A 22,359-nucleotide genomic window follows, 5' to 3' on the forward strand; every position below is an offset into this window, starting at 1 on the left:
CCCAAAAAGTAGGGAGTTATTTAGAAAAAACTAATGAAACATAATTTAATGGACTAGGGCAAAAAACCCTAGCCCAAAAACTAAAAGCTCAAAAGGGCAGCCACCACAGAAAGCCACTCAAGGCCCATCAAGCTGGTTTGGGCCAGTCCACCATTGTCAGCCTCCCCTGCCGTACGAACCAATCCGGCCATGCTCCGTCGACCCACGACCTGCATCACCACGACCTGCATAGCCACAATCCACGCCGCCACGGCCATTCACCATCCACGACCCGAATCGCCACAAGCAACGTAGCCACAAGCCGGTGTCGCCACGGAAAAACCATCCCCGATCCGGATCCTCGCATCCCACACCACCGTCGATCCGACCCATGGCGCCGTCGGCGAAGAACCATCAGCAGGGATCGCTTGCCGAACCTGTTCTGCACACCCACCATCTCGCCCCAACCCAGCCGGGAAACCACACACTAAAGCCTTGCGCGAAACCTTCCCTGACGGATCCTCAGGAGCTATTGGCGTCGATTTACCCGTCCGGCAGCAGCCCCACGACGGCGGCGAGGCCAGAGGCCAGCCAGGACGTCCGGGCGCCACCGGACGAGGAACGATATTGCAAAGACGGAAGTCCGGCCTTAGGGTTTCTCTCTCTTCAGGGCGAACGTTCTACTTTATCGCATAACTAAATATAGTGAACAGCTACTTAATAGATAAAAACACTAGTTTAGCAACATACTACAATACTAGTTAATTACTCGTTCATATTAAATATCACAATTCTATTATAATGTATAATTTTAGAGAGGTTACATTGTAAATAGATTTATTATAGATTAGTTTAGTCTATGTAAAAATTTTATTCAAAAATATATAAATGCAATTAATGTGATTTCTCTATTTTAACCAAAATTTCCTCCGAAATTTTCTTAAATTTGAAGTACCGAAACCGAAATTTGAATCCTTAGCTCAAATTGAGGTTGCCTCATTTACAAACAATTACAATTGAGCAAGATTAAAGTCCACTCTTTATAATTGATTAATTGACGACATGATAAGCCTATATATCAAATTTTTTGGGATTTAAAAACCTGCTTAATTTTAAGTACGTATTCGATTGACTTAAATAAGCATTTGATTTATTGTAGCCATTTTCATGCCATCATCAATGATGAATGGTTATGTCATATCAAATCATGTTAGACATGTTGTCTTTGGGATCTTGACACAATGTCCAAATTTTAACCAAAGCACTTTCACTCATCCCAGCAAGGCACCAACATATTAGAATTCTCAATCACCCCATTTAAACACCAAATAACAGCTTTACCCTTCAATATTATACAATTCATAAATTACAGCCTCTGTCTCGGCCAGATTCTTGGTCCCCACTGATTGTCCTCGTCGGCGTGGTCACCGGTCATCGGGGATGAAGACGAAGGCGAGATCGAGCAGGCCGGCGTCACGCACGACCCCCCTGCTCAGGCTGCGACGAATCCGGTGACCTTGGCGGCTAAGTTCTGGTTCCGTTTGACGGTGGATGCAATTAGGGGTGCAAGAGAGAGAGAGAGGAATCGGAATCGGACTATTAGACTTCCCGCGTGCACCTATTGAGTTTTGCTATTGAATTAAGATATTTACAATTTGTTCTGACATTCATCCAAAACAAATCTGAATTCGTCAACACGAATCTAAAATTGTTGAGTATATATTCTATTCATTTGACTCTTGAGCTGTAATTGTAGTTGCTTTGGTTGATTGAGTCATGTGCGGTTGAGATGTCGACGTCTTCGGATTGAACACTAGTTTGGGGATGGATCGATGCAGGGACTGTGGATGTGCTAGGAGCCGCTCGATCCGATCGTTCTTGTATACTTTGACGAGGGGAGAGAAATCATGGGCTAGTTCGTCACTAATTGTTGGATATGTAAGAGGAGGAGAGAGAGGAAGGCTTGTTCTCTCTTAAAATATAGGTACATTGTTGGTTTTCCTGGGTGGATTTTCCTGGACGCTGGAATTATATTGCATGAACAATTCTGTTGTTGAATACATCTTTTGAGTTTGAAGGCAAGTCATTTTAGACTGGCTTACACCACATTTTTCTTTTAACCATGGCAGAGACCGGTACAGGTTATCTTATCGTCTTGACAACGAGTAGAGGGACGTTAAAACTTGAAATGGAACATGACTATATATCAACATTACAACTTACAAGACATGGGCCACAACCATGATCGTGCTCTCTACTTCATTATCAAAATATCATCTTCAGTTCTACAAAAACTACGTATTCACGTATTATGCTTTTAATTTGTTATGTCAGAAGTTGGATATGGAGGAGACACCAGAACTCGAGAAGAATTTTATGAAGTGCGCTATGAAGAGAGTTGGGGGTGTAAGCAGCCTGCCTTTTTGGTGTTAATAGACATCTGGGTTGGACTGGTATTTGCATATAGCAATGAAAACTAGGGGTGGGTTCGGTACGGTACCGGACCTTGAAGTCCAATATCACGTACCGTACCAAACTAAGTTGGTACACAAAATAGCCTACCATTACCGGCCACAGAAGTCGGTATACTGAGATCTCGGTTCGGTTTCGGTTGGTTGGGCCTAGTACCGAGTTTAATATTGGGCCAGATTTCAGCTAAGGCCCAACTAAAATTTTTAAAGCCCAAACCAGTCAGCAAATGAAAAAATGCAATCCTCACATCAATTTAAAGGCCCAACCTGGAAATGAAAAATAAGCTAAAAACTCTCATACATCAACTTCACTACTTGAGTTCATCACTTATTCACTTCAGTTTCATCCCCTTCATCACTCCATAGTTCATACAAATTTTAAGTCAATAATTCATAGTTCACTTTGAGTACCACTTTGAGTGAAATAGCTGACTGAAATTACTAGTATGACTGAAATTACCACTTTGAGTACCCATAGCTGCATAAAAAAGAAACAAACAAAACATACAAATATCAAACATTATAATAATTGCTGAAAACAGAAACAAACATCAAACAGAAGAATAGCTGCAGAAAAAAGAAACAAACATCAAACATTATAATCGCATTAGCTGCAGAAACTCCAAACAGACAAAACATACAAACATCAACCATATATATATATGAAATCACAACTAAACAAATCAATGAAATCATTGCTGAAACAATTCACAAAGCTAAACATATAACAGTAAAAGTGTAAAACAGTAAACACATATAACTATATAAGATTATAAGTGATATAACAGTTAACTCATTCTTACAAACAAAAGTGCACAGAGTATATATATACAAAAGTGCACAGAGCATATAACATATATTATATATATACTAAAATATCAACCATATTTTCATCATCTAACTTGGCATACAAATTGACCTCTTGCTCCAAACCGACCAACTGCCGTGCTCCTATGTTGCTCCAGGTTTAATGAGGCCTTGATTCTGCAAATTCAGTTGAGTACCTATAGCTGCAAAAAAGAAGAAGATAGAAACGAAACATACAAACATCAAACATATATATAACAGTTCACAAAAACATTTTCATCATATAACATATAACATTTTCATCATCTAAATTTGCAAAAAGACTGACCTCTTCCTCCAAACCGACCAACTGATGTGCTCCTAAATTACTCCAGGTTGATTAGCAGATTCCTTGAATTGTTGAGATTGGAGCAATTAACACTTGAAAATTATAGTAAGAAACCACGAAAATTAGCACCTGAAAATTAGCACAAAAGGGAAACCATGAAAACCCAGATTGAATTGGTAAAGAAAGAGAAACTGATGAAACTGATTCGATTCATGACTCAATCTAGAATCCAAGTGCTTCTAGCTAAAATTAAATCAAAAATTAAACAAAGAGAAAACTCACCGCAGTAGGACATGAATCGAATGAATTGATACGAGATTTTCTGGGTTTGATTCGAATCGAACTTCAAAGGAGAGGTCCAGAGGCGGAGAGTTCTGGGTTTGAATTGAATCGAACTTCAAAGGAGAGGTCGAGAGGGCGAAGAGGAGGAGATTTCTGGGTTCGAGCCTTCGAGGCCTCGAGGGGCAGGGGGCTGAGGGAAAGAGTGGCTGAGTGGGAACTGGATTACTCTGTAGTCGTATTACCCCTTTAGGGTTTGGAGAGTTCAAGTCTAATCAACGGTTATAATTTAATATGAAATAAAACTATTAATGATCAACGGTTTAGATCGATAGATATAAAATATATTTAAATAAATAAATAATATATACAATATACGGTTCAGTACGGTATACCGTATTTATCTGAAAATCAGTACCAGTACCGTACCATTATCTGGAAATCGGTTCGGCACTACCGTACCAATATCTCGGTAACCGACATAGTTGGTTACCAACATTTTCGGTTCGGGTGGTAATCGGTTGGTTGGTTTGTCTCGGCTGAAAATGCCAGCCCTAATGAAAACCATCCCAAACGTCAAGAAGGAAAGTCAATGTTATATAGGTGGCCCTATGTTTTCTTTATTCTACATGCTCTTTGACAACAATGTCAGTAAATTTTGCAGAGAATAATGCTAGGTGTTCCAAATAATAATAATTTTCATCTTTTAGTGATCATTGACCCTCAATAAAAAATTTATTGGGAGTCAATAAAAATTTTATTGAGAGAAAATAAAGTTTTATTAGGGCAATAAACTTTTATTGGAGGTCAATAAATCTCCTAGAAACTTTCAAAATCAAGAACATCTTCATTTTTCACTGATTATTTACCCTCAATAAAACTTTTACTGGTAGAGCAATAAAACTTTTATTGGGAGACAATAACAGCTTTTATTGGGGGTCAATAAACCTCCTAAGACTTTTATGAGATCTTCGGCGACCTCACCATAGACCTCCGGCAACATCGATCTTTGGTGAAGTCTGACCAGTGATGTTCTTCAATCAAATTTTTATTTGTCTAATTTTAGAAAAATTAGTCTCCCTTCCACCCAATAAACTTTTATTTCCCTCTAATCAAACGGTAAAACCCAATAAACTTTTATTGCCCCCAACAAAAGGTTTTTATTGGAGGGCAATAAAAGTCTACTGCGACTTCTCCGCTGAACTATGAGATATCCAACGACCTGTTTGGTGACTTCGAGTGATAGGTGACCGGAGTCCAACGAATTCCGGCGACTTCTGACGAAGTTTCCAATGACTTCTTTCTCTTCTACTCTCTCTCTCTCTCTCTCTCTCTCTCTCTCTCTCTATGTGACAAAAGGATAGAGGGCAAAATTGTCCCACAGATAAACAAAAAATAAAGAAAATAAACTTAATTAGGTATTAGGGAAAAAAATATGTAATCTTATGGGTAAAGTTGCGCTTTCAAAAAAAAAGGGTAAGGTTGCAGGTTTATATTTTGTTGGAATAAATTAGGTTTTTTTTTTTTGAAAAGTGAATTCATTGAAACTTTTAACGATTACAATCGTTTAGAATGGCATCCCGAAAAACCTTGGGAGCATACACAAGCCACAAACGGCTTGAAGCTAGAGCTAAGCTAGAACAAACCAGAAGGTGTACTACAACAACGAGTAGTTCATGTATAATAAGATACTGCGCTACATCACTTATAGATAAACTAACAGAAAACTGAAGATAAATTCCCAGCCTCCTCAAGATAATTACCAACAATGAGACCATTGCCATGAGCTTGAGGTTTGGAGACCAAATCATCAGAATCTGTAACTTGGGCATGCAAGAGATCGGTAGATGCCTCAAGACCATGTTCGTCCCAGCACAATTAACACTGCGCACCAGGCACGCAATTGTGGTACTCACAGTGTGATTATACTGAGATCTTTTATAGAATATAGCAATAAGCAGTCTGCCTGAACTTAAGCACAACACACCTGAAATAATAACAACACATTTGAGCAAGTAAGTACCTAAAGCACCTCCTAAATCCCAAATCCAAATATGAGAAGAAATCAATCCCAACCACTGGGCTCTGTCTCGGGCCCAAAGCCAGCCCTGCCCCCAAGCCCACAACCTTATACTGGGCACCCAGAAAGCTGATATGGGCACCCAATCAAGGCAGGACCAGGCGCCGAAGCAGAGGACTGGTACCGCCGCTGCCCTTTGTTGCACCTCTGATCGCCGCACGCCTGGAACCAGCCCGCCCTGCAGCGCCTCCAGCCCAGATCGCGCCTTCACCGTCAAAGGATCCAGATGATGACATCCTCGGCCACACAATCGGACAGTCCCCGTCACCATCCCAGATTGCGCCTTCACCGTCGAAGGATCTAGATGATGACATCCTCGGCCACACAATCTGACCGTCCCCGTCACCGTGCCGACTTCTGGTGGTCTACCCCATCGCCATAGTAGCCGGTCAGCCAAAAAAACCATCAATTCCCGTCTGTTGGACCAGAGGCAGCACCGATCTGAGGTCGAAGATGAACATCGACTCAGGTCTTCGCCACACCAGCCAACGCTGAAGAGAAACACAAGCAAAGAAACCGCCAGTGCCCTCATCATCACCATCCTACGACGAATAGCCTCGCCACTGCTAAGCGATCGGAGGATCCTCGGAAGGATCACCGCCGCTCGCTGCTCCGCTCAAACCCTAGGGTTTGCTCTTTGAGTTTTGACATAATATAAATGAGGTTAGTTTAACTCAAATTAGGGTAAATAAATATTTTTATTTTTATTTTTTTCGTGCAACTAAAAAATTAATTGTTAGACAGAAGGCCGCCCAATTTAATATTAAAGAGTTCAGTTTTTGAAGATATACTACGGATCGATAAGGATTGTTATGCTTTGACCCAAAAAAGAAGAAGGTTTCTATAAGGGTAGAAAGCTCTAATAGTTATATGTGTTTCTTATCATATAAATTGTTCATTTGTTAACTTTACATCACATATGTCACACAAAATAGCCGTCTTAAGAACATAACATTTTTTTTTCCCAAACAAAAATGACATATTTTGACATCGACATATTATCCTTTACATTTTGATACACATATCGTTTGCATGTTATCATCTACAAAAATTGATAGACTAAAAGTGCAATGTCCTTTAATTACTTAATTAGGTGAATTCTATTGATCATCATCGTGCCAACGTTTGGACATAAAAACAAAGGTAATACAGCAATAAAAACAACAAACAAGCAAACAAATTAAAAGAACTTACCTTTCAAAAAAAAAAATTAAAAGAACTTAAATAGCTAAGGGCTAAATACTGTTTAGTACCCTGTGGTTTGGGTCCAAAATCAATTCAGTCCCTGGACTTTCAATTTCATCAAAAACACCCTCATACTATCATTTCTCATCCAATAGACCCCTCCGTCATGATTCCGTCAAATAGTATTGTTAAGTAGCTGATGTGGCATGCCAACTTGGCACTGGTGGGGCCCATATGGCAGGAAAAATTCTAAAATTCTAAAATAAAATTTCAGAATTTTTTTTTTGATGACAAAATTGCAGAAAATTTGAAATAACAAATTCTGGGATTTTTTTTTTTAATTTTACAAAGCAGTGACATTGATATTTCCTTCCACACAAATCCAGAGACAAATAGATTCAACTAGATCATTCCCCCGCGCGATGCCGCAGGTTCTTTTTTTTCTTGAATTGAACAATATATTTACATATTCCAAAAATTGAAATTCTTAGCAAGACCCGGTATGCTAACCAAGCTTATCTATTTACATTTTTTGAAAAATTGCTATTCTAACCAACATTGTGTTTTATATGTTGGTTACAAAAATAGTTGGTCTTAAGAAAAATATATTACATTTGTAATCTTAACCAAAAGTTTTACATTAGTTCTTCGGAGCTGTCCACGGTTGGCTCTGGGGTTGGCTGTGACTGGTTCACTGCAAGTCATAACAGTAGTAAGTCATCACAAAATAAAAACTAACAGACAGAAAAGAAGAGTAAAGGAATGGTTCCAGAACACAAAGCAGATTTGCAATTTTTTTTTTTATTCCAGTTGAGAACAAAGGGGCAATGTGATTTATAGCTACATATCATTGAGATAAAGCACGAAGATTCCATGATAGCTAATGGTCTAGATCTAAGCAAGGGTCATTTCTTTCAGACTTTGATTTAGGCATGTTAGAGCTTACTATAGTTTACTACAATTGTAGATCAAATTTTCCAAGAAAGAACATAACACTGAAAACAGAACCTAATGTTTGGTATTGAACAGGGAAATGATCATTGACTGGTGTGTATGCAAGATGTTGATTTTGTTGGAAGTTGTAGGAGTTTAGTTGTGGAGGAAAACAGGAAACGTACACATGGATAGGAAATATTGAGGAAAAGGTATAGTATTTTAGTCGAATTCAAATATGTTGTAGCAGGAACTCTTCTACAGATGTTCAACAGTATCATAATTGGTGACTCAAAGTTGATAAGATTGCCATGAACAAAACTTCATCTGCAACTTCCTTTGTCTTCTGAACTCATATATATATAAATTACGAAAGTGGGTAAAACTTAGAAATTGCTCAGCTAAAGCAACCAAGAGAAAATTCATAAACATATAACTAACTGCTTCATTATCTAATTTGGTAGGATGCAGCTCTCTATATTTTTCTTGTAATTTCATCTCCAAATCCTGCATGCATGGCCTGCTCCTTTTCATGGAGTTGCTCCTAAAAAGACATGTCAACTGCTCCTAGTCACTCATGGAAGGTGGGATTTGTTACACTATAAATCAAAATAAGTATGCTACCAGAGCTTGTGTAACAGCTACAGCTTGTGAGTTCTACGACAATTCCAAAATAAAATAATGAAATATACATTGTAAAAAAGGAATTTTGTATTTTCATTATGCTAGTAATGGAAAAGAAATTTTGTAAAGGAATAGGTTCTGAACGGTATTTCTCACCCCTTCATACTGGCTCCATGGGGGTTTTGAACTCGCCGTTTGAAGAATAGTACATCCCAAGCTCCATATATCCACTGCGAGACTATAGCCATTTGTATTCATAAACAACCTGAAGTCAAGATTACATGAACCATGAGAAACTAAACTAAAGTAGACAATGCTAAAGTAAGAAGTACTACATGTATAACACCAATCTGTGAAAATTGAATTGTTACAGAAACTACAGGCCATATTTCTTTTTCTGTTAAGTCTGCTAACACCTTAGTTGCTGGAGAGTAGGTTCTTGTGTTTTCGAAGACTAATGAACAGCCCTTGAGAAGTTGAGATCAAGATGTCCAATCAATCGAACCTTTCAAACTGCACAAGTAAGGAAAAATTCAAAAATCATGCACCTTCATAAACGGGAAATGGATCAAACATAAATGAATAATCCTAGCAAACATAAAATGAATAGTCCTAGATGGATAGATCTGAGAATCTCAGATCCATGATGGATTTCCCTAATTTATCAGAACTCTAATCAAAACAGAAAACCCAGTTTCAAAGTTAGTATCTTTCTCTATCCAAACCAACAGATTAAACCTGAAGTCTATTCATTCTCATCTAAATTTTTAACACACCCTCTCTACCACAAATTTAGACCATCAATTTCACATATTTCACGAAATTTTTTAAACACTGAGAAAACCCAAGACTCCAGAAATGTGAAAGACCAAAGCTTTCATATCAAATTGGTCTCCCAGATCATCCAACCTATCCAAAACCCCATCAGCTTCAAGCTCCAGCAGTTTGTGAAGCTATTTAGTTTTTAGCATAAAAATTATAGATCTAGTAAATCTAGCTTAACTTCCAATTCATCTCAAACATAAATGAAGAATCTAATCTATGTATTGAAATTGAAGTAAAGGAAAAAATGGAATAGGAATAAGGGGATTGGGGGGGGGCTAACCTCATCTTTGAGCATGTGAAGCAAGGTCTTGCCGGCATTATCGAGCTCGAGGAACAAGACCTTGGCCTCCTTCTGCCACAGACCGAGGGAAGCAAGCACGCCGTAGAACCAGTCGAAGAAAAACATGATGACGTACGCGGATCGGAGCGGAATGGATGGAATCGGAGCCTCATCAGATCGCACCGTTCAAGGCCTCTGATGACAAGCCCTCATCTCTGCAATTCTGGGAAATTAAAAATTGCAAAAACCCAGAATCAATCCTCATAGATTACATCCAGATCGACGCCGATGAAGTCCCGATGACGCTAGAGAATACCCAAACTCAAAGATTCCGATTCTGATTGCGATAGCATCCACTCTGAATCCGAGTCCGATTGCTAATCGGAGTCGCCGGTTTTCGATCCATTTGGGGCTTTCACTACAGACGAAATGATGACTAGAGTAGTGGGTATGGAGCGTGAGACTATTACGAAGAGCTTTGTTTCTGGTATGGGAGCAGCCGACGGAGAAACCAGAGTGGTGAGATTGGTTGGTTCAGCAGATCTAAGGATGAGATTGCTGAGAAACCGAGGGTGGGGGGGAGAGAGAGAGAGAGGGAATCAAATTTGTTATTTCAAATTTTCTGCAATTGTCATTAAAAAAAAAATTCTGAAATTTTAGTCTAGAATTTTGAAATTTTTCCTGCCATGTGGGCCCCACCAGTGCCAAGTTGGCATGCCACATCAGCTACTTAACGGCTCCATTTAACGGAATCATGACGGAGGGGTATATTGGATGAGAAATGATAGTGTAAGGGTGTTTTTGATGAAATTGAAAGTCTAGGGACTGAATTGATTTTGGACCCAAACCACAGGGTACTAAACAATATTTAGCCCAATAGCTAATTATGGCAAAGTGTCGACATGCTGCTAGCAGATGAACAATTAACTATGGCAAAGTGTCGACATGTCGACATGCTGCTAGCAGATGAACAATTAACTATGGCAAAGTGTCGACATGCTGCTAGCATATGGCAAAGTGTCGACATGCTGCTAGCAGATGAACAATTAACTATGGCAAAGTATCACTACTAATCAATTAAAGTAACAGATGATTGTCGGGCATGATTTAGAGAAAGGAGTGGTTATGATACGGTCATCATCGATATTATTCTATAGAATTGAATTTGTTTCATATAAAATGACTATACGGAACTGCAAGGTCCATAATTAAATCATTGTCCCTGATATTAAATTATGTACTTTTTTGTTTTATTTTTTTCCTTTGTAAAAACTAAAAAGACAATCATGAATCATGTGTAGTATACAAAGCGGTCATCTACTAAGGTAATTTTTTTTCCTGCATTTAAGGATCGCACACCAAACACATTTTCAATTACATTTTGACAATCCAACTGTTAAGAGTTTAAGCCTCTACATGTAAATCATTTATGTAAAATTTCAGCTTCTTTCGATAGAATACTGAAGAAAAACAAATTTATGAATGAATCAAATTTGTTCTACATGAATAGATAATTATCATACTTTAGAATACATAGCTATATAGTTCAGTAAACCTCTCATTCTCAATCTACCGTGAAATTATAAAGTGATTATAATGCCAAAGGCTCAAAGAGGCATGGAACTGGCAATGCTATAGGTCTGGAAGGGCACACATCATAAGCTAACGGTAGCAGTTACTGGTGTGACCCATGCAGCTCGATCATTTGTTCTGATTAAATTTTAATTAGCATATTATATATATGCACTAACTTTCAGTACTTGTTGCTTGCTAATAAAACAAGGATATATTCTATGTTAAAATTAGCCATTCTTTATTCTAATGACTGACCTGTGTTCAGCTTGAGTTTGAACATTAGTTTTATTGTCGCTACCTATATATACCAATTCCCGTTGTACAGGAGTACAGCCTAATTATATAATTAGATAAGTGAGAATAAGAACGCAAACAAAACCAAGAATAATATGTTTTTTTTTTCCTTGGGTCAACTGGTACCTTATTGGTACAATGAATCAAAATCAACTCGTAGAACATAACTAGTTGCAATTTCAAACGCCCTTGTCGACTCCTTAATGAATATTGGGAACAAGTTATCCCTGGAGAGGGTAAAAGAAAAAAGAAAAAAGAAAAAAGAAAAAAGAAAAAAGAAAAAAGAAAAAAGAAAAAAGAACATAACAAAACCAACCCTACTACTAAAGCAACATGCCCTATATCAACTTCGAAAACCCGAGATAGTTACCAACTCCAGCCACCTGGTCAGAGAGAAAATGCCAATTGATATACATACATGTTGAATCACGCTAGTATATGCATGCCTATTCATATGTATGTGTAGATATATCATATATCTGCAGATAGAGATATTTTGAAGATGAATTATGTATATATGACGAGAAGTTTTAAATACACACTCCTTACTCAATACACCTATCATTTAATTACTCATTCTAATATTTTACTAAATATACAATCCAAATTACCTAAAATATCCTTAACCTAAAAGACCATGAAATACACTATTATTTAACTACATTAAGGCTACTATTTAATTTGATTAGTATATATTAACATATTAGTATTTTATAATTGACCATATTAATTACTTGTGTTAGTTATTGAGAAATCCATAAGGAATTATTATTGTTCCCTTCAAATAGATGCTTTTTTATTTTTGAAAGTATTCAAATAGATGCTTAGAAATAGGTTTTGTATTATTTAAGTTCTCATCCACCAAACACCATATTGATCAAGTATAAAATTTTGAGTCGAACATTCAACCAAGAATGTATCAGTAGTTTCTTCACAATGGCGGAACTACGAAATTGTCATTGGATGGTCAAACAAATTAACAATTACAAAGTTTTATACCTGTGATTTTTTATATTAGAAAAAAAATTTACTAATCATAACTTTTAGAAAAAAAAAAACTAAAAGTGGGAGTAAAGCGATTTGTTTTAAAAACATTTAATGCCATTGATTTTGAAATTCTAAATTATATGGTTTATCACCCCATTTAATTACAATTTATTTAAGGCCATTGATTTTGAAATTCTAAATTATATGGTTTCTCACCCCCATTTAATTACAATTTATTTAAGGAAAATTTAAATTAGATGGTTTCTAATTTTATTCTTGTTTTAAATGAGGATGCATATATAGAAATTTATTGTGTTTATAATTATAGAATCATATAAGGAAGATATGATTATTATTATTTTTCTTCTAATATATAGATGTCTATTTTGGTCATTTAATCTACCTATAAAATCTGATTTGAAATATAAAATAATAGGGATGTGTATTAAATAGTTTGGGGTGTGTATTTAAAATTTCTCATATATGACTGATTTTGAAAGAGAAATTTTAAAGGGAATTATGTTATCACTTCGACATATATACGTGAAAAAAAACTTTTTCTCTCTCTGAGAAAACCCTAAGGAGGCGTTCCGACCTTGAGAATAGTCTCGTCCGGCGGCGGCCTAGCCTAGGCTGGCCTTCTGGCTTCGCCGAAGCCTCAGGGCTTTGCTGCCGGGCGGGATTTGCATGATTGCCTATGTAGATCTTGGGATGGAGTGGTTGGATCTTGGTTGTTGCAGGTATGTTCTTGGCAGCGATTCCAGTGGTCATTGTTTGTACTCCGGTAGCCATGTTGCTCGGGACCGGAGGATCTCGATTTGACTGCTCCGGCTTGGGGTTTCAATGGAGGTAAAGGCCGTGTGTAGGTGGGTCGTGAAATCCGGTGTGGTGACGTCATGGCGGCGTGCAGGATGAGGTCGTGGGGTGGGCGACTTTGGTCGTGACGGCGCGCGATGTTGGCCTGAGCGGTGTCATGCGGCATGCGACTGTGCAGCATGAGCTTCGGGTACAGTACGGCGGTGGTGTCGGGTCAAGCCAAGGCTGCCTTGATGGGCCTTGGTTTTGGGTCACTCCTCTTTGGACTGCGTGTTGGGCTGCTATGGTGGGCTGGGGTGTTTGCCCTAGGCCCATCCCTATGTTTTTAGTTTGTCTAGTTACAATAATTTCCTTTGTTTTAGGAACCTAAGCACTATTGTGCACCTTATGTCTCTTTAGCGTCTCTGGAGTAGTACCGAAGGAGGATATCCGCTAGTTCTACGTATTGAATGTGTAATGAGTAGGACTATATGTACGTACCACTTGTGGGTACTACCACTAGCTTCTTGTCTGTCTATGCCCTTAAATGACAGCGAAAGGGTATGTAACGGCCTATTTCTGACTTGTGATGAATATATTATTTCGCCTCTGGCATATTCAAAAAAAAAAAAAAAAGAGAAATTTTAAATACACACCCCTAATCACTTAATACACATCTCTATTATTTTATATTTCAAATTAGATTTTGTAGGTAGATTAAATGACAAAACAGACATTTATGCATTCTAGAAGGAAAAAAATAATCATATTTTCCTTATATTATTCTATTTAAATATTTATGTATAAATAGTTAGATAAACACAAAAAAAATTTATACATAGCCTCCCAATTTAATACAAGAATAAAGTTCATTAAATGAGGTTAGAAACTTCTAAACCATAATATTTAGAATTTCAAAATCAATGGCATTAAATATTTTTAAAACATATCACTTTACTCCCATTTTTTAGTTAATTTCCTTTTTTGTTCTAAGAGTTATGATTAATCAATTTATTTTCTAATATAAAACATCACATGTGAAAAAACTTTGTAACTGTTAATTTGTTTGATCCCTCTAATGACAACTTTTTAGTTCCACTACTGTGGAGAAAGTGAGAAACTACTGATATAGTTTTAGTTGAATGTTCAACTCATAATTTTATACTTGATTAACATGGTGTTTGGTGGATGTGAACTCAAATAAAACAAAACTTATTTATATACATCTATTTAAAGGGAACAATAATAAATCTTTATGGATTTCTCAATAACAAACACAAGTAATCAATATTGTTATTTACAAAACGTCAATATAATAGCATATACTAATCGTATTAAATAGTAATCCTAATATAGTAAAAAAGTAGGATATTTCATGATTTTTTAGATTAAAGATATTTTAGGTACTTTGGGTTGTGTATTTAGTAAAATATTAGAATGAGAAATTAAATGGGTGGTGTATTAAGTATGGAGTCACTACCACAAATATAGGCATTAGATACCATTTGTTGGCCACTTATGCAAGTATGGTGAGTTCACAAGTGAATTTGCACACCATTGTTTGTTTTGGTGTCATATTTTATTAAATAGTAGTGAATTTGCACACTATTGTTTGTTTTGGTGTTATATTTTACTAACCATTGTTTGTTTTGGTGTCATATTTTACTAAATAGTAGTGAATTTGCACACCATTGTTTGTTTTGGTGTTATATTTTACTAACCATTATTTGTTTTGGTGTCATATTTTACTAAATAGTAGTGAATTTGCACACCATTGTTTGTTTTGGTGTTATAAGTGGGCTCCGGCCTTCATATGTTTGGGCTGAGTTCTAAACAACTCTTATGGTGTGGTGCCGAGACAGCAAAGAACTCATCTATCGTATATATTCACTTGATTCGACTAAAAACCCTAGCCTGCTATTTCCCTCTCTCTCTCTCTCTCTCTCTCTCTCGTTTAAGTGTTCGTCTGCGCCATAAATTTTTTATTGTTACTCCAGAATCGCTCGATTTCATCGATCACAGTTTCAAAAGCCATGTTATTTTTCGGCCTAAGCCAACCTCGAGGCTTTGGTGATTCGAGGTTGGCTTAGATGGAGTGGCGGATCTGTTGTAGAGTTCTCCGACGGTGACGGTTTGGATCTACGAGGCCCTTCGATGGGGCAGGCAGGGGTGCTCGCGGTAACTTTCTGTATTCTCTTCTCTATGCTTTTAAATTTTCAATCTTTAGGCTTGCATGTTGCAGATCTTGAATGTTTATGTCTGATGGAATTTCATTTGGGTTTTTCTTGTGCGTTGGAAGGTATGTTGCTCAAGGAAATGGGATATAAGGATAATCAACCGGCTGCATTGAGTTACTCTGTTGGTTACATCTCTAGTGGCCATTTCAATCCCGCTATCACTATTGCTTTTCCATGGAAACAGGTGAGCTAATTAAACCAACCCGTGATATATATTTTTTTTTTCTCTTTGGAAATGGTAAACTACCCAAATACACTCTGAGATGAATGTGTTATCTTAAAAGAATGTGTTACTTCTTGAATAAGATTAATGTAAGAATGACTCATTTCCAGAAGGCATTGTTGACTATGTTTGGCTTAGAGACACTGTGAATGATTTGAGAGCAATACTAAGATGTTACAGAGGAGGTTTTGAATTCAAAAAAGAAGGATCTCAGCAGAGAAAAGCTGCCCAGAAATGTGTAAGAGTCTATTTCTTAGGCAGATTTTGTTTCAATTTGATAGTTTTGTTTGTTGGATTTTACATTGTGTTTGTATTTTAGGCCAAATGTTTCTTCAGCGCTGCTCTTTAAATACAACACTACTTTGTTTCAGTTATTATTTTTAAAGGGGATCGTGCTCACTTTACCAGCAATGGCAGCAGCCATGCCTAATCTTGCTCCGGGAAGTATTTGTGTTATCGCTTGTACTGTTAGGTATCTATAGTTTAATTTTCATCTCTACTTTTTTATGAATCATTAGAATATTTAACAGAACATAACTTAGTTATGATGGCTATGTAGATTGGAGAGAGCAAAACTTAGTTGCCTATACAGCAAAGTGAAGATTCTAGGCACATTGTTGTGTGTGGTAAGCGCTTTCACAATGAGCATAATGCAAAGCACCACTTCCGCCCCAGCAACAGAGATTCAATATCAAGCTCATTCTCCTGATGTAATCTTCGATAAGCAAAAGATTATCAGTTGCTTGTATCTCCTTGCTGCGGTGTTTGTTTTGTTCAGCAATGTTGTCTTGCAGGTGATGATCATCCATAACATGTTTATAAATAAATAGAACTGTCATCTTCGCTTATACACTTGCTTCACTACAGAAGTATTAATCAGTAGTATTTGTGTTCATTTTATGACTACAGGCTACAATATTGGGTGATTTTCTTGCAACAAGTCCTTATGTTCCATAACATCTTTCATAGGGTTCTTTACTTCCATTTCTTGAAGTCATTTTACATATAATTTGCAAGGACCTGTAAGATCCTTTCCGGTTTCCATGTCAGTCAATAGTTGCATATTTCCTTAATCAGGAACATCTTTTATCAGGTTGTTGAAATTGTTGATCGATATGAAGCTGATTGCATACCAGCGTCCTCTAGAAGTGTTAAGGTCATATACATCCAGACCTCAGGAAATAAAACATGCAACAGAACTCTGATGGTAAGACCTTCTTTCATTAACATCAAAGGACTGTAATTTCTCCATCCAATTGGAGGCTTGCTTGTTGTTATCCTCCTTAAAATATTTTGATTGGGAGGCAGCAATATTCCATTTGAGCTAATACTTACATCATTATGTCTCATCTCATTCTTATTGTTTCCAAATTCTTTTGGAAACTTTAAATTGTGATGGAAGCCAAACTTTAGTAGATGCAGTGTGGCAAAAAGTAACTGTGGTGGTGTTGATGAAGGTCGTGATTGTGCTTGATTAATCAGAAAACAGGGAGCACCAATCCTAGAAAATAGCCTGCTAATTGATATATCCAATTCTGTTATATCATTCTTGGCCTCCAAACTACAATTTTGTTTCTGATTTGTTCATTGTCAATATGGCTCTGTTACTTTCAGGAATCCATGGTCAACATTGATCTACCAATGACATGAATAGCAGGGTATGTATTTTTTCTTCTTTGTGAAATTGGATATGCACCAAGCTTATGTTTTTGTATTTCAAAAGTTATTATCACTTCATGTTAACATTGTCTGATGTAGTAGCTCGTGATTGAAGGAGAAGATGGATAGTGTCGCTGCTAGTATAGGAACATTTCAACTTCCAAGTAGTTTAACGTACATCAACTTCTAGATAGTTTTATGTATGCAGAATATTTTGTATTCAACTAGGAGTATTGTTGATCAGAAGGGAGTGCTTTGGATCCACATGAAATGATTTCATATTTGAATTATTTTTTTTTTTAATTTGAAATTTCTGAAGTCACCATTGTCAACAATGGTGTGAAATAGAATAAGTTTTTAAATCCATTTGAGGCACCATTGGCATGGTAGGACCCACAATTCTAAGGCACCAAAATTACTGATAGTGTCTCTTTGGGTATATGTCACGGCAGCAAAGGAAACCAACCCCATAATAGTGTCTAAAGTGGTGGCTATTGGGTTTTCACACCAATGATTGGAGTCTATTGTATCAATACACACCATTTGGAATGGTGTGTATAGCCCAGTTTTGTGGTAGTGAGTGTGTATTAAGTAATTAGAGGTGTGTATTTAAAACTTCTCATTCTGAAATAATACAGGGTGTTTTTTTTTTTTTTTTTTTTGGGGGCGAATATACAGGGTGGGGTTGGCGATCATACTTCATACCTTTTTTGAGATAATATAAACTAAATGATGAGAAAAATAATATATACTTGGTCTCAGACAATCAAAGTCATAGGATAGTTAAAGAGTGTCAGCTAATTCCTTCCAGTTCAACACGGATAGTTAGCTAGTGGCGACCTAAGTAGTAGAGTTGCGTTACATGGATTTAATTTTCTGGCCTAGTTGAGGATGATACCAATTGGTAGCACATAATTTATTCATAGCTAGGTACAACTTTTCAACCATTAATTTTGAGAAATTGATAAAGTATGCACAACTTGAAGGATTAACAATGATGTATAAAACAAGAGGAAGAGGATACGGTAGCAGGTGGTCATGAATTTTTTCTGGATAAGACGGTGATATGCTAAGTTTGAAAATCGGTTTCTCTCATCTTAATCCAAAAACTATTTAATCTCAACTCGTGTCATCTTAATCCTTCTCGTACATGACAATTACCCTAAGAATTAAGAAAAAAGTGTCAACCATGATCAGTTAAAAATAGGGCTTTGTTTGTGATGATGTTTTAAGATGGAGGCATCACCAACAAGGTAAAAAAAAAAAAAAAAAAGAGGAAATCCGAACTCTAGCCTTATGTATGGGATAAATATTTTTTACGCTGAAGCATGCAGTAGACTCTAAGAATTGTTTATTGGGGTTAAGGTATTGATTGATCCAGACATGGTCTAGAATCCTAGATTAGTGATTCTAAAATCCATTGTATTTTGTGGGATGATGCATGGTGAACTGATCCAGTTCTTGATACGTCTAGGGTTTAGAGTAAAGCCTCAGATGATCGACCTTCAATCCACACAGCCTAAGTCTTGCGACGCAATGCAATGCAAGTCTTGCGACGCAATGCAATGCAAGTCTTGCGACGCAATGCAATGCAACCACGTACTCGATCACTATTCGTGAACGGAGCTGAAATGCTGGACTTAGATTCTGCTCGGCCTCCATATCAAGTGGATCACTACGCTTTGAGCATTGGGGCTTACGTTTCCAGTAGTCGAGCATTTACCTAGACATTGTGGCGAGACTTCTTGAGTCTCATTTGAACTTCAAGGTTACTGAGCTTTCCAGTAACGTCAAGATGGAGGAATCCCTAGTTAGACAACCAGAACTTTAGTGCATACGAGTGACTCTGTAGCATTGGTTTCTGCCAATGCTGTAATATAACAGGTGGGGGGAGCGGGGAATCTGTACGTCTAGACTGGTCCGGGTTGGGCCATATCTTAATTCTATATGTTTGATGGGTTTCCTTTCTTGGACCTGTTGCTACCATTTTTCATTGTTGTATCAATGGACTTGATGCCTATGTATCATGACTCTGGGTTAAACTAGGAACTGCCCACGCATAAGCAAATCTATTTCCTCAAAGATACAGAGAATTGATCTACTGAACAACTGTTAATATTGACTGAACGCTGCTAGAATCATGTTCCTAGTGATAAAGTAATCTGGGGTTCACATCCAAAACCAATTGGCAATGGATGGAGTGGCTCAAACCCTTATAAACCCACAAGCAAGGTCTCATTTTTCCCATGTGGGATGTATATATTCTCAACACGCCCCCGCACATGTGGCGAATTTTCAAGCCATGCACGTGAACAACTTTTTTTGGGTGACGTGGAGCCCGTGTGACCGTTACGCATGCACACATGGATAACCCGCTTTGATACCATGATAAAGTAATCTGACGTTCACTTCCAAAACCAATTGGCAATGGATGGAGTGACCCAAACCCTTATAAACCCATAGGCAATGTCCCATTTTTCCCATGTGGGATGTATATATTCTCAACACGCCCCCGCACGTGTGGCGAATTTTCAAGCCATACACGTGGACAACTTTGGGTGACGTGGAGCCCGTATGGCTGTTAGGCATGCACACGTGGGTAACCCGCTCTGATACCATGATAAAGTAATTTGGGGTTCACATCCAAAACCAATTGGCAATGGATGGAGTGGCCCAAACCCTTATAAACCCACAAGCAATGTCCCATTTTTCCCATGTGGGATGTATATATTCTCAAAACCTAGCAGCTCAACAAATTATAAATCGATCGATAATGATGATCATCAGAAATAAGGTGACACATAGCAAATCCAACTGCTTGATGCTGACTAAAAATTGCTTTGTACTAGATGTTAAATATCCAGACCAAATTCAAAGAATGTTCATGAATGATCAATTGGTTCTAGAATAATGTATTCTAGTTTTCCACAAGGAATTTATATGGGTCAAACATCTCTTGGTTCTAGAGTTTGAAGTGCATGGACCAAGATGAATGTGGAAGATTCATGAAGGAGCATTAATTGAAGGTGGTTGAATGGAGCATTAATGAAGTCATCTAGAGGGTTCCTCCTTAGTGTATATAAGGAGATGTCATTTGCCCATTCTGATCATCTCATCCGATCCAATCCAATCTCATCTTCATCCAAGTAGAGAGTGAAGAGTGTCCACTCCAAGTTGAGAGTGTTGTAGTTGTTAGGTAGCAAAACAAGTATGAGAGAGAGTTTCCTTCAAGTAGTGTTCTTGAAGTTGTGTATCTCTTGTACCCACCTTATCATAGTGGAAGTTCTTGTTGTTGCTGCCCCGTGGATGTAGGAACCTTGCCGAACCACGTTATATCCGGTGTTCCCTTTCCTTTACTTCTTTATTTCTTTGCATATTATCCTTTTGTGGTTGGAGTTATTATTTCCATTCTATTAATTTTCCCAACAGTGGTATCAGAGCCCTTGGTTCGTGAGGCGTTAGAATGGAAGGTTCAAGGAGTACCATGATCCGACTCAACCACTCTAATTGGATTACTTGGAAGCCGAGAATGGAGGATATTCTCTATTGCAAAGATTTGCATGAGCCAATTGAAGGAGAGGAGGCCAAGCCGGAAGGGAAGCCAGAAGGGACATCGGATGTGAATTGAACGAAAATGAACCGCAAAGCCATCGGTCATATCCGCGAATGGGTGGATGATAGTGTATCCCACCATGTGTCCAATGAAACCAACGCACATGAATTGTGGTTGAAGTTGGAGTCCTTGTTTGAGAAGAAGACCGCTGCCAAGAAAGCATTTCTAATCAAGGAGCTCATAAACATAAAGTACAAAGATGGTGTTAGAGTGACCGAGCACCTCAACAACTTCCAAAGTACAATCAATCAATTGGCCACGATGGACATGAAGATTGATGATGAGTTGCAAGCCTTGTTGCTATTGGGATCGTTGCCGGACAATTGGGAGACCTTTGTTGTAACCGTAAGTAATTCTGCTCCAAATGGTGTATTGTCTATGGATAATGTTAAAAGTAACATGTTGAATGAAGAAACTAGAAGAAAATCTTCAAGCTCCGACAATAGCCAAGTCTTTGTGGCGGAGAATAGAGGAAGAAGCAAAAGCAGAGGTCCCAAAGGTCATGGAAGGAGTGTGAGCAGATCGAGGACAAGATTCAATGGAAAGTTCCATCATTGTGGTATTTTTGGCCACATGAAGAAGAATTGTAACAAGTTGAAGAAGGATCCAAAGGAGGGTCGAGATGGCAATACTCATCAACCAAAGGATGACATGAAAAATACTGCAGCTTCCATGTCTCATGATGAGTGTGAGTTCCTTTGTCTTGAAGGTGAATGTCTACATGTTGATGATTGTCCCGGTGTTGCATGGGTTGTTGATTCCGGAGCCTCTTTCCATGCCACTCCACACTTGGAGTACTTCACTACATACAAAAATGGTGAATTTGGGATTGTGAAGATGGGCAACGATGGCTACTCCAAGATTTCAGGAATTGGAGATATTTCTTTTGAGACCGATTTGGGCAACAAGCTTATGTTGAAAGATGTTAGACATGTTCCAGGTCTACGTCTCAATTTGATGTCAACCGGTGTGCTTGACTGACAAGGGTTTCATCATCATGAAGGTGATCAAAAACGGAGGCTTACCAAGGGATCATTGGTAGTTGCTAGAGGGAAGATGTGTTGCACCCTCTACAAGACATATGGCAAGATATGCAAAGGAGGGCTGAATGTTGTGGATGATTCTTCTCCAAGTCTATGGCACAAGCGGCTAGGCCACATGAGTGAGAAGGGATTGCAAGTTTTG

At 37.8% G+C, this 22,359-nt stretch overlaps 1 protein-coding gene and 1 long non-coding RNA gene across 4 annotated transcripts; one reads left to right on the plus strand and one right to left on the minus strand.

The window, feature by feature from the left end:
* Positions 1-7,524: 7,524 nt before the first annotated feature.
* Positions 7,525-10,606, minus strand: LOC133740942 (uncharacterized). 3 transcript variants are annotated; one of them, XR_009861527.1, is made up of 3 exons: positions 9,792-10,413; positions 9,103-9,199; positions 7,525-8,951 (listed from the first exon to the last, which is right to left on the minus strand). It is a non-coding gene; the product is annotated as an uncharacterized LOC133740942 (long non-coding RNA). The 3 variants fall into 3 exon arrangements; XR_009861528.1 differs by having other exon boundaries at positions 7,525-7,823; positions 8,843-9,199; XR_009861526.1 differs by having other exon boundaries at positions 7,525-9,199; positions 9,792-10,606.
* Positions 10,607-16,039: 5,433 nt separating this feature from the next.
* Positions 16,040-17,899, plus strand: LOC133740595 (WAT1-related protein At5g47470-like). Its single transcript, XM_062168543.1, has 6 exons — positions 16,040-16,140; positions 16,274-16,374; positions 16,462-16,696; positions 16,996-17,109; positions 17,517-17,560; positions 17,661-17,899. The coding sequence occupies exons 2-5, from the start codon at positions 16,313-16,315 to the stop codon at positions 17,550-17,552; spliced, it is 447 nt and encodes a 148-aa protein (XP_062024527.1). The 5' UTR covers positions 16,040-16,140; positions 16,274-16,312; the 3' UTR covers positions 17,553-17,560; positions 17,661-17,899.
* The last annotated feature ends 4,460 nt before the right edge of the window (positions 17,900-22,359 follow it).

Source organism: Rosa rugosa, chromosome 3 (genome assembly GCF_958449725.1).
Source record: "Rosa rugosa chromosome 3, drRosRugo1.1, whole genome shotgun sequence".
Lineage (NCBI taxonomy): Eukaryota > Viridiplantae > Streptophyta > Magnoliopsida > Rosales > Rosaceae > Rosa > Rosa rugosa.

Coding starts and splice junctions, on each gene's coding strand:
- LOC133740595 (XM_062168543.1), top strand. CDS start 16,313: ATGGCAGCAGCCATGCCTAATCTTGCTCCGGGAAGTATTTGTGTTATC. Junction 16,375..16,461: donor GTTATCGCTTGTACTGTTAG/GTATCTATAGTT, acceptor ATGGCTATGTAG/ATTGGAGAGAGCAAAACTTA. Junction 17,110..17,516: donor CATGCAACAGAACTCTGATG/GTAAGACCTTCT, acceptor TGTTACTTTCAG/GAATCCATGGTCAACATTGA.